Below are 12628 nucleotides of genomic sequence, written 5' to 3'. Positions count from 1 at the left end.
CTCCGTGTAAGCCCCGCCCACCCAGTGCAGCCATAGCCAATAGCCTGCAGCATCTTGCTGCAGGCATCCAATGAGCTGCTCCCCTTCCTTTCCTATAGAGCTGTAGTCGGCAGGATGGTAATGGAGGACATTCTGTCCCCCCTGAAGGTATTTAAAGAACTGTACAGTACTGTATGCGATGTCACACATCACATACAATACATATACACACTATACAGCCCATACATCAATGTTTCCCTATCAGTGTGCCTCCAGCTGTTGCAAAACTATAACTCCCAGCATGCCCAGACAGTCAATGGCTGTACATGCATGCTGGGAGTTGTAGTTGTGCAACAGCTGGAGGCACCCTGGTTTGTTAAACACTCCCCATACACTCCACATACAATGGTCATCCCAGAACCAATTAGCAGTTTCCCATAGAGATATGTATTCAACATACAATGGTTCAGAGGCCCCAGAACCAATTACCATTTTTACATAGACATATGTACTCGACATATGATGGTTTCAACATATGATGGTTCTCCTGGAACCAATATCATATGTTGAGGGACCACTGTACTATATATCCAGATCCCATAGAAATAGCAGCAGCACTAGGCAGATCTGGGAGGGTAGGGAGGGGTCTGAGAGCTAGCAGAATTGTTTGAATGGTTGATTATGTCATCCTGTAGTTTACAGGAAGTCAGCTGAGCCACTTGCTCTTGCATATTAAAGGGGTACTCCATATTAAATCAACTGGTGCCAGAAAGTTAAACAGATTTGTAAATTACTTCTATTAAAAAAAAATCTTAATCCTTCCTGTACTTATTAGCTGCTGAATACTACAGCGGAAATTATTTTCCCTTTGAAACACAGAGCTCTCTGTTGACATCACGAGCACAGTGCTCTCTGCTGACATCTCTGCCCATTTTATGAACTGTCCAGAACAGCATATGTTTGCTATGGGGATTTCCTTTTACCCTGGACAGTTCCTAAAAATGGACAGAGATGTCAGCAGAGAGCACTGTGCTCGTGATGTCAGCAGACAGCTCTGTGTTTCAAAGGGAAAATAATTTCCACTGTAGTATTCAGCAGCTAATAAGTACAGGAAGGATTAAGATTTTTTTTTAATAGAAGTAATTTACAAATCTGTTTAACTTTCTGCCATCAGTTGATTTAAAAAAAAAAAAGTTTTCAACCGGAGTACCCCTTTCAGTACTGTGATTTTCTGTGGGTCAGACGGGTGATCACATGACCCAGTTACAGCAATGAAAAGCATGGATACAGCTGTGCTAAAATAAAATAGATGGCACTGTAGGAATAGTGATTGTGAATGATGTGTGCAAAAAAAAAAAAAAATCTAAAAAAAAAAATCTAAAAAAAAAAACCCTGGAGGGCCTATTAAAAGTGGTGAGAAACAGGGCTAATAATTTGCCAACATAACCATCCTGCTATTTCACTCACTATCTGGCTCAGCATTGCTTAACCTCTTCATTCCGTTGGCCTGACCATACTCCTGCTCTCCGCTCCTCCGCTTGCCGCTCCCTGAGCTTTGCTCCCCTGTAGACCCATAGCTGTCGGTAGTAGTCGGGTGCTGCGAGGCCTCGGATGCCATCTGCTGCTGATGCTGGAGCTGTAGAAGCTTCTCCTCGAGCTGCTGCTGTAGTTCTTGCTGCTGCCGGCGCTGCTGCTCCCACATCTGCAAAAAAAACAACGCCATCATTACTTCTTCAATACAGTGGTCTCCAACCTGTGGTGAAACTACAACTCCCAGCATGCCCTGACAGCCGCAGGCTGTCAGGGCATGCTAGGAGTTGTAGTTTCACCACAGCTGGAGAGCCACAGTTTAGAGATCACTGTCCTATAAGTAGAACTTATTAAAAGGGGTATTCCAAGCAAAAACTTTTTTATATATATCAACTGGCTCCAGAAAGTTAAACAGATTTGTAAATTACTTCTATTAAAAAATCTTAATCCGTTCAGTACTTATGAGCTTCTGAAGTTAAGGTTGTTCTTTTCTGTCTAAGTCCTCTCTGATGACACCTGTCTCGGGAAACGCCCAGTTTAGAAGCAAATCCCCATAGCAAACCTCTTCTAAACTGGGCGTTTCCCGAGACAGGTGTCATCAGAGAGCACTTAGACAGAAAAGAACAACTTTAAAAGGGGTATTCCAGGCAAAAACTTTTTTTATATATATATCAACTGGCTCCGGAAAGTTAAGCAGATTTGTAAATTACTTCTATTAAAAAATCTTAATCCTTCCAATAGTTATTAGCTTCTGAAGTTGAGTTGCTGTTTTCTGTCTAACTGCTTTCTGATGACTCATGTCCCGGAGCTGTCCAGCTCCTATGGGGATATTTTCCCATCATGCAAGGGATATTCTCCCATCATGCACAGCTCCCGGGACATGACATCATCATTGAGCAGTTAGACAGAAAACTTCAGAAGCTAATAACTATTGGAAGGATTAAGATTTTTTTAATAGAAGTAATTTACAAATCTGTTTAACTTTCCAGAGCCAGTTGATATATAAAAAAAAGTTTTTGCCTGGAATACCCCTTTAACTTCAGAAGCTCATAAGTACTGAAAGGATTAAGATTTTTTAATAGAAGTAATTTACAAATCTGTTTAACTTTCTGGAGCCAGTTGATATATATATATATATAAAAAAAAAGTTTTTGCCTGGAATACCCCTTTAATGTTCACTTTCTTCCATCCAAACTCTCACCTTAGGAAAAGTGAATCCGAACAGCACCCATCCTCCGAGGAGAAGAGTGATAATACCCGTGAAGAGCAGGTTGGTTATCGTAGAGTCCGGGAGGATAATCCCCGCTTCTTCTGTGGCAGCATCCATCTTTACTCTCTGTTCTGTGTCACCCTGTGGGAATCCTCCTTGATTCTGCGGGGTCAGAAACTGTAGGGAGATAATACAATGGGCTACATGAGATGTCCTTGACTAAATTCAGACCCTAAAAGAGACCCTAGTAAAGGATATTTAGTGTACAATTACTGAAATATGACTTGAAGTTACAGGCCCAAAGCCTGAGGCTGCACTACTGAGAGATTCTGATGTCAACAAGGCCTCTTTTTATACCAGTCGGGTACAGCCAGGGTCGGCCTTAGGGGTGTGCGAGCTGTGCGGCCGCACAGGGCGCCATAGCAACAGGGGCGCCGGGCGGCCGAGACAGCTCGCACAAGGCATATGTAGTTTGTATTGCCCGACGTGCAGTCCGGGTGCAGCACTAAATGCCGGTGTAATGAAGAAAACTGTGCCCTGTAGTGGAATGTGACCCTCCACACAGGGACACAGTTTTCTGCTTTGCAGGCAGCTCCCTCTCATTCCATTCGCACTACCCTCCCTCAACTGTGTCCCTATGCGGATGGTTGACATTCCGCTTCAGGGCACAGTTTTCTTCATTACACTTTACTCCGCCCTCCTCTGCATCTCTGGCTGGCTGGCCCGAGTCTGAAGAGGGACATCGCGCATGTGACGTACCTCTGCAGACCCGCACACTGTGACGTCATTCGTCAGGCCGACGCCGGAGAGAAGCACAGCGCAGGACAGGTAAGTGTGTCTATGTGTGTGTGCACGTTTGGGTGTCTGTCTGTGTGTGTGTGAGGCCGTGGGGGGGGGGGGGGGGGGGACCTGTTTCTACCTAATGTGGGGAACATGCTACAACCTAATGTGGGGAACTATACTGCACACCTAATGAGGGGGAAATATTTGGCACCTAATGTGGGGGAACTGTACTGCACCTAATGTGGGGGAACTATACTGCACCTAATGTGGGGGAACTATACTGCACACCTAATGAGGGGGAAATATTTGGCACCTAATGTGGGGGAACTGTACTGCACCTAATGTGGGGGAACTATACTGCACCTAATGTGGGGGAACTATACTGCACCTAATGTGGGGGAACTATACTGCACCTAATGTGGGGGAACTATACTGCACCTAATGTGGGGGAACTATACTGCACCTAATGTGGGGGAACTATACTGCACCTAATGTGGGGGAACTATACTGCACCTAATGTGGGGGAACTATACTGCACCTAATGTGGGGGAACTATACTGCACCTAATGTGGGGGAACTATACTGCACCTAATGTGGGGGAACTATACTGCACCTAATGTGGGGGAACTATACTGCACCTAATGTGGGGGAACTGTACTGCACCTAATGTGGGGGAACTGTACTGCACCTAATGTGGGGGAACTGTACTGCACCTAATGTGGGGGAACTGTACTGCACCTAATGTGGGGGAACTATACTGCACCTAATGTGGGGGAACTATACTGCACCTAATGTGGGGGAACTATACTGCACCTAATGTGGGGGAACTATACTGCACCTAATGTGGGGGAACTATACTGCACCTAATGTGGGGGAACTATACTGCACCTAATGTGGGGGAACTATACTGCACCTAATGTGGGGGAACTATACTGCACCTAATGTGGGGGAACTATACTGCACCTAATGTGGGGGAACTATACTGCACCTAATGTAGGGGAACTATACTGCACCTAATGTGGGGGAACTATACTGCACCTAATGTGGGGGAACTATACTGCACCTAATGTGGGGGAACTATACTGCACCTAATGTGGGGGAACTATACTGCACCTAATGTGGGGGAACTATACTGCACCTAATGTGGGGGAACTGTACTGCACCTAATGTGGGGGAACTATACTGCACCTAATGTGGGGGAACTATACTGCACCTAATGTGGGGGAACTATACTGCACCTAATGTGGGGGAACTATACTGCACCTAATGTGGGGGAACTATACTGCACCTAATGTGGGGGAACTATACTGCACCTAATGTGGGGGAACTATACTGCACCTAATGTGGGGGAACTATACTGCACCTAATGTGGGGGAACTATACTGCATCTGATTAAGGGGAGCAGGGGACTGGTGAAGGGGTACATGGGACTGATTAAGGGGGCAGGGGACTTATTAGATATAAAATTATTTGTCACAAATATTTTGTGTACGTTTATGGGGGGGGGGCACAAGGTTAGCTCGCACAGGGCACCTGAACACCTAAGGCCGGCCCTGGGTACAGCGTTGTAATGGGCACCTTGTAGGACTGAACCAGGGATTAGTTTTTTTTTTACTAATTTATTTCACATTTTTTAAGTCCCTAGCAGGGATCTTTCAATCTTTTACAGGGGTACTCCGATGGAAAACAATGATTTTATTTTTTTTTTTCAAATAAACCGGTGCCAGAAATTTTAACAGATTTGTAAATTACTTCTATATAAAAATTTTAATCCTTCCCTAGGAGATGGAAAGACTCACAACTCCCGACTGTGACAGACTGGTATACGGAGATTCTTTTTCTCTGTAGAATGGAGGAATTGATGGCCGATTCCAAGGGAAGCACTGACAGGTTCGGGGTCATCTGGGGACCTTGGTCAGCATTTCTGGACACACCACTGTACAGGGAGGGTTGACACCAGTTTCCACGCCACATCTTTCTCACCAGGCGCTTTCCTATTCTCAATAGCCCCTGCCACATGTTAGAATTGAGTTATGCCATAAGTTTCCTTGCGTTTCCTGTGGTGACGAGAGGCGGTGGACCCGGTGGGAGCAACAACCAGAGAACTCCAGGTTGGTGGTCACTATTTTTTCTTCCTGTTAACTTGTGACCCGACCCACTTATTTTTCCTATTAATCCAAGTCTCTAACCCCTCCCCCCCTCCAAGAACCCCAACAACCTTACCCACACCTGTCCACATCCCTTCTCTTCTCCCTGCCCACTCATCCCCTATCCTTACCTCCCCCCCCCCCCCCCCTTCCGCTATGTTTTGGTTAGTTGATCTTAGTAGTTATCTTGGACTATATCTAGGCAACTACACTACTTCAACTTCTTTAATCAGTTAAGAAGTCTATAAGAAAGGTTATGGACGCTGACCAGTATATTGTTATGTAGAATAGCTAATGACTTCACCTGACATGGACTCATTCTGCTACTGTTTGATTGATTGTATAAGATCAAGATTGTCTGACTTTCCATAAATAAAGATATGGTTTGAATATGAAAAAAAAAAAAATGTTAATCCTTCCAGTACTTAGCTGCTGTATACTACAGATATCTTTGTGTGGTCTTACAGGGTGAAAATAGTTCAGCATTACCACAACAGTACATGCCAATGGGCAGAATTTATCAAGATGGGTGTGTTAAAGGGGTACTCCGCTGGAACACTTTCAAAATCAAATTGTGCCAGAAAGTTAAAACAGATTTGTAAATTACTTCTATATAAAAATCTTAATCCTTCCAGTACTTATCAGCTGCTGTATACTACAGAGTATACTGTATACTTCTTTTCTTTTTGAATTTCTTTTCTGTCTGACCACAGTGCTCTCTGCTGACACCTCTGTCCATGGCAGGAACTGTCAAGAGCAGAAGCAAATCCCCCATAGCAAACCTATCCCGCTCTGGACAGTTCCTGACATGGACAGAGGTGTCAGCATAGAGCACTGTGGTCTGACAATAGAAATTCAAAAATAACTTCCTGTGCAGCATACAGCAGCTGATAAGTCCTGGAAGGGTTAAGATTTTTAAGTAGAAGTCATTAACAAATCTGTATAACTTTCTGGCACCAATTGATTTGAAAATTTTTTTTTTCCAACGGAGCACCCCTTTAACTGCTATCACTGTTCAGTGTTATGCCATAGCATAGCACTGATCAGTAATAATGGCGATTTACTTGTACAGCTTGCCTGACGACAGACTATACAGTACTGGATAGCCTTAGAGCGGCTAGGAGGAGATTAAAATACCTCTGGCCGCCATCTTCAATCATCAGACCCCCACAATTTTGTCCCTGGTGGTCTGATGATTGCCCCCAAAGCCCCACAACTGTTTCAGATGTCGTGAACTGCACTAATCATGGCATCAAAAGGGTTAATGGCAGGCATCAGCGTGAATGCCGATGTCTGCCATTACCGGTTGAGCTCCCGGCTGCTGATAGCAGACGGTACCCACCTTCTATAAAGCGAGTGCAGCTCCTGCGCTTGTTTCATGGATTGTAAACGCTCCAGGGCGTAAAGGTACGCCCTTTTGCGTTAAGTGCTGGACAGCTAGGGTGTACATTTACTTATAACAGGCACCAGATCAATATCCTGAATTATTCTTACATCATCAAATAGGGTCTTTGGTGCCGGTCCGCGAATGATGGTCTCTGTATCCCTCCGCAGGGTCTCTGGAAACGCTCGGAGCATGGTGGTGTGAACAACGTGAGGAACTTCATGGTGTCCTGGATAAAAAAAAAATGTTATTCAATCAGATTTTTATTAGAAAAACATAAATGGGGAGTAATGCTGGATCAACAGTACCTAAATAATACCACAATATAGTACCTATGTACTACTGCCCCAGCATGCACACATACTACTGCCATACAGCGAGCACATCCCATAATAGTACCGCTAAGCAGTGCTCTAGTAATAATGCTCACACCATATGCTCCCCTCCATTACCTATAAGCAGCCAATGATTGGCAGACACAATGCTCCCAAGTGGGTACTTGACCTCTGTAGTCGGTGTTACGTCAAACTCCGTGGACTCCTTCAGTGTGACATCCTTAGTGGTGGGCCCCTCTATCTGGACCAGTGTGATTCCCCGGGGCTGGAAGTGATAACAAAACATGACATGTGAAGGATTAGCTCTGTAGAGCCAGGCAAATAACCGCAGTTACAGATAGTCACATGAAAGTTTAAACTTTTACTTATTTATTTTTTATTTTTCGGCATTAAAAAATAAAAAGGCTTTTTTTGTCATAATATAAAAATATACAAAAGTAAATCCTGCTTGAAGAAGGACTAACTCACTTAAAGGGGTACTCCGGTGGAAAACATTTTTCTTTAAATCAACTGGTGCCAAAAAGTTAAACAGATTTGTAAATTAGATTTGAATTTCTTTTTTGTCTTGTCCACTGCTCTCTGCTAACACCTGTATCATGAACTGTCCAGAGCAGGAGAAAATCCCCATAGCAAACCTACGCTGCTCTGGACAGTTCCATACAGGGACAGAGGTGTCAGCAGAGAGCACTGTGGTCAGACAGAAAAGAACTCCAGAAAGAAATACAACTTCCTCTGTAGTATACAGCAGCTGATAAGTACTGGAAGGATAAAGATTTTTTAATAGAAGTAATTTAATTTACAAATCTGTTTAACTTTCTGGCACCAGTTAATAAAAAAAAAAAAAGTTTTACACCCTTTAAATCTTTCCTATCTATACAGGTGGCTTACTACCAGCCACCCAGCAAAATATTCATCAAAATATGTTACTTACACAAGTCAAAAATGACCCCTTTTGAGACTGCAGACCTCAAGACTGCAACTCCCACCAGAGTTGCAGGCCTGCAAACTAAGTTACACCTTGTTTTAAAACCCTGTAACCAGTTCAGCACATGTGGCCACACTGAAAACAAGGACTGGCCAGAAAGGGAATGAAAGACCCCACTACCAACTTGACATTCATGCCATTACAAAACTGACTTTACCAAAACTTCCTTAAAGGGGTACTCTGCTACTCAGCGTTTGAAAGAAACTGTTCGGAATGCTGGAGCAGTCACCGGGAGCTCGTGATGTAATAGCCCCACCCCCTCATGTCGTCACGCCCCACCCCCTCAATGCAAGTCTATGGGAGGGGGCGTGACGGCTGCCACGCCCCCTTCCATAGACTTGCATTGAGGGGGCGGGGTGTGACGTCATGAGGAGGCGGGGCTATGACATCGTGAGCTCTCGGTGACGGCTCCAGAATTCAGAACAATTTGTTCCAAACGCTGAGCAGCGGAGTACCCCTTTAACAGATATGGAGTGCTAGGGATTTCACACTATCCTTGATTTTCCATACCTCATCCAGCTTTCCCTGGATGAAACATTTCTGAAATACAGTAGCTACATATGACAGGTACCATGGGGAAATAGAGATTTTTTTTTTTTCGCAGCAACATGTCAACATGGCAAAACAGACTGTTATCCATAAACTTTCCACCCATGAGCCATTAGGGTAATAAGATATAACTTGATGAACATCACAATTATCATAAAGAATAAATATAGAAAATATTTTTACCACTATAGAGACTCCTTCATGGATCAGCGATGTGGAAGCATAAAACCCACTGGTGTGCTTCCCCACATACAGAGAAGGCCTGTAAAAAGACAAGCGCCCATGTTATTCAAACTTACGCAATGTTGTCAAAAAAATTAAATAAGAGGATCCCCACTGATCAGTTATGAACTGTGGGGAAACTCTGCAGAAAGTGATCAATTTCCCTGCAGCACCACTACAGGACAAATCAGGTACTACACAGGATGATTTCTGTAGCTACTATTGATAGCATCCAAAATGAAGGACCCCCTTCCCTCCTTGGCAAGTGGTGTTGTTAGTATTAATACTTAGCTCAAAGGGGCACTCCATCCCTAGACATCTTATCCCCTATCCAAAGGATAGGGGATAAGATGTCTGATCGCGGGGGTCCCGCTGCTGGGGATCCCCACAATCTCCCTGCTACAGCGCCAGAGGCTCGTGACGTCACGTCCAGGCCCCCTCAATGCAAGTCTATGAGAGGGGCATGATGGCCGTCACGCCCCCTCCCATAGATTTGCATTGAGGGGGCCTGGCAGTGACGTCACAAGTCTCCGTCCTGCTTTGCCAGTTATCCGGCACGGAACGAAGTTCGCTCTGTGCACCGGAAGTCTGCGGAAGTCCCCCGCGATCAGACATCTTATCCTTTGGATAGGGCATAAGATGTCTAGGGGCAAAGTGCCCCTTTAAAATGGACAATTATAATGGACAATATGGTCAGAATGATTCCCTAATGAATACAGGTGAATCAAACAACAGGTCAACTTCACCAAAGCTTTCAAGACAGTGTCCAGCTGCAGAACACCCAAGTTAGATCTAGCAGGAAGATGCCATGACTAAGGCTGAGTAAAGCCGAAACCCGTCAGACATCTTGATCTGTACTATGAAGTTTTTGGCAATAAAGAAATACAGAATCTAATGGATTTCATTGTACAGGATGCATGTGTTTGAGAAGATCTAGCAGGTGAGTGTACTCACAGCAGGTGAGTCTTGGTGCTGCTCAGCTCTTGCACGGCCTGGTAGTTCCATTTGAGGAGACGGATGTCCTGGGAATTGAACGTCAAGTAGCGAAGGGTTTCCAGTGCGACATTCAGATGGGGGATTCGTCTTAAGCTGTCTTGGTGCCACATAAAAAGTCCAACTACTGGGGAACCGTAATTCTGCATCCATAACACTTCTCCGCTCCCCTGGTCGGCAGTCACCAGCATCCCATCTCCAGTGGAGGCAAAGTGTGCCATCTCTAGGGTGAACAAGAAGAGCTGAGATGTGCCCATATAACAGGAATATACAAAAAGGAACACGGTCTGTATGCCCCACTATACTCACTGTATTCATAGTTCTCATCACATAAAGGAGCAGAATAGTCATGGAAGGTGGCATTCCAGCGCAGTTCCCGGGCTTTTGTATCATACATTGTGATCATGTATTCTGCACGGTAAGAATGGATAGATATCCTTTAAAGGGGTACTCCACTGGAAAACATTTTAGATTTTTTAAATCAAATGATGCCAGAAAGTTAAACAGATTTGTAAATTACTTCTATTTAAAAATATTAATCCTTCCAGTACTTATCAGCTGCTGTATGCTACAGAGGAAGTTCTTTTCTTTTTGAACTTACTTTCTGTCCAAACACACGGCTCTCTGCTGACACCTCTGTCCATGTCAGGAATAGGTTTTCTATGGGGATTTGTTCCTACTCTGGACAGTTCCTGACATGGACAGAGGTGTCAGCAGAGAGCACTGTGGTCGGACCAAAAGAAAAGAACTTCCTGTGGAGCATACAGCAGCTGATAAGTACTGGAAGGATTACAATTTTTAAATAGAAGTCATTTACAAATCTGTTTAAACTTTCTGGCATCAGTTGATTAAAAAAAAAAAAAAAAAAAAAAATTTCCAGTGGAGTACCCCTTTGATACTCAAAGAAGTATGACATATCGGGAGACACTTTTTCAATGCATTGTAGGCATATGATCAAGGTGGCCTTTCAACCTCTGAATGTAAACAAGAATGTTTTCATTCACTGACAGCAATTATAGATGCATATGACAGTTGCAGAATTAATTATTATACACAGAGTAGCTTTTAATAAAATAAAAATATAATATAAAAGAGTAAACAAATCTACAATAGAAGGATCCCTTGCTTAGGATGCACCTTATATGCCAGAACTGATGGACCTGGACCATCCATGTCTTAGGCTGCATTCACACCTCCTTTTCCTTGTATGGGTGGGGGAGCGGAAAACCGGGCACTCCCGTACCCCAGCGCTGAAATCCATTTACTTTAATGAGCCGGCCGGAGTCAATTGGTGACTCCGGTCGGCTCATTTTTTGACCCGTATCCAGTTTTCCCCTCCCCCATCCGGATCCGGCACCCGTACAGTGAAAACGAGGTGTGAATGCAGCCTTACTTGGTCATGTTGTCTTTTGAATGCCCCCTATGTTACATTACATTGAGAAGCAGTCAACCCCCTTTAAAGGGGTACGCCGCCCCTAGACATTTTATCCCATAAGATGTGTGATCGCAGGGGTCCTGCCGCTGGGGATAGGGGATAAGATGTCTGTTTGGGGGGGTCTTGCCGCTGGGGACCCCCGCGATCTCCCTGCTGCACCCTGCGTTAGTTTAGAGGATTGGGTGCAGTGCCGCAGGTTTGTGACGTCACGGCCACGCCCGCACGTTATGTCTCAGCCACGCCCCCTCAATGCAAGTCTATGGGAGGGGGCGTGGCCGTGACGTCACGAGTCTCCGCATCGCCAGTCATCCGGCATGGAGAGAAGTTCGCTCAGTGCACTGGATGTCTGAGGTGCCGCAGCCGAGATGCTTTGGATAGGGGATAAAATGTCTAGGGGGGCGGGGAGTACCCCTTTAAGTGTATAGTATGCTCTATCTACATGTCTTAATATACATGGCACAACTCACGTGTCCGTCCTATGTACAGGAGCGGAGTGGAGGGACACAAGCCATCAGATGATTCCGTAGACAACGTGGTCTGCTTTTCTCCTGACTTTGGATCCACAACAAACCAGGAGTCCTGTTTCTTTCCTGTCCAGATATAATCCCAGACAAGCCATTACTGAAGACCATTTGAAACCACACATGTGGCCCCCCTCCCATGAAATATCTGGATATCGCTGGTATATACACATAAGGCTATTATTACCTGTATAAAGGATTCCATCAGAGCTGCGGCAAGGGGAGGACTGGACCAGTTCCTGGATGGTGAATGGTAATTTCTAGAGAATAAACCACAAACGTTACAGCTCTGCCCTATTCTGCCCATATCCACTCTTTTTACTTTTCCCACTAATCCACTTATTTCTGGGTAAATAGTCCATAAAATCATCATCCAGAGGTGTATCAAATAGTCGGATACTCAATGTAATAGGACACCCTCCGGATCTGCCTTCATAGTAGGTTTTACCTATAGCTGAATGTAAATTCTTCTAGCAATACATAACTTATTTAGCATCGTAGTATATTCATCTTGTGATTCAAAGCACTTTTTTTTGAGATTCAGATGCTCCTGCA

The 12628-nt window shown here is 44.5% G+C and overlaps 1 protein-coding gene across 2 annotated transcripts in view; it reads right to left on the bottom strand.

Moving 5' to 3' along the window:
- ERN2 (endoplasmic reticulum to nucleus signaling 2) overlaps window positions 1–12628 on the bottom strand; it is a 46851-nt gene that overhangs the window by 19873 nt on the left and 14350 nt on the right. For both annotated transcript variants that reach the window (XM_056533760.1, XM_056533761.1), the window contains exons 5-13: window positions 12261–12333; window positions 12020–12142; window positions 10427–10528; window positions 10079–10340; window positions 9086–9164; window positions 7486–7633; window positions 7144–7262; window positions 2711–2896; window positions 1447–1681 (exon numbers count right to left, since the gene is read on the bottom strand). In XM_056533760.1, coding sequence (XP_056389735.1) covers window positions 1447–1681; window positions 2711–2896; window positions 7144–7262; window positions 7486–7633; window positions 9086–9164; window positions 10079–10340; window positions 10427–10528; window positions 12020–12142; window positions 12261–12333 — 1327 coding nt within the window. The remainder of the gene's footprint in view (window positions 1–1446; window positions 1682–2710; window positions 2897–7143; window positions 7263–7485; window positions 7634–9085; window positions 9165–10078; window positions 10341–10426; window positions 10529–12019; window positions 12143–12260; window positions 12334–12628) is intronic.

This window comes from Hyla sarda, chromosome 8 (genome assembly GCF_029499605.1).
Source record: "Hyla sarda isolate aHylSar1 chromosome 8, aHylSar1.hap1, whole genome shotgun sequence".
In the NCBI taxonomy this organism is placed as follows: domain Eukaryota; kingdom Metazoa; phylum Chordata; class Amphibia; order Anura; family Hylidae; genus Hyla; species Hyla sarda.
Note: the sequence above shows the minus strand (reverse complement) of the source record. Positions and strands in the feature narration are given on the sequence as shown.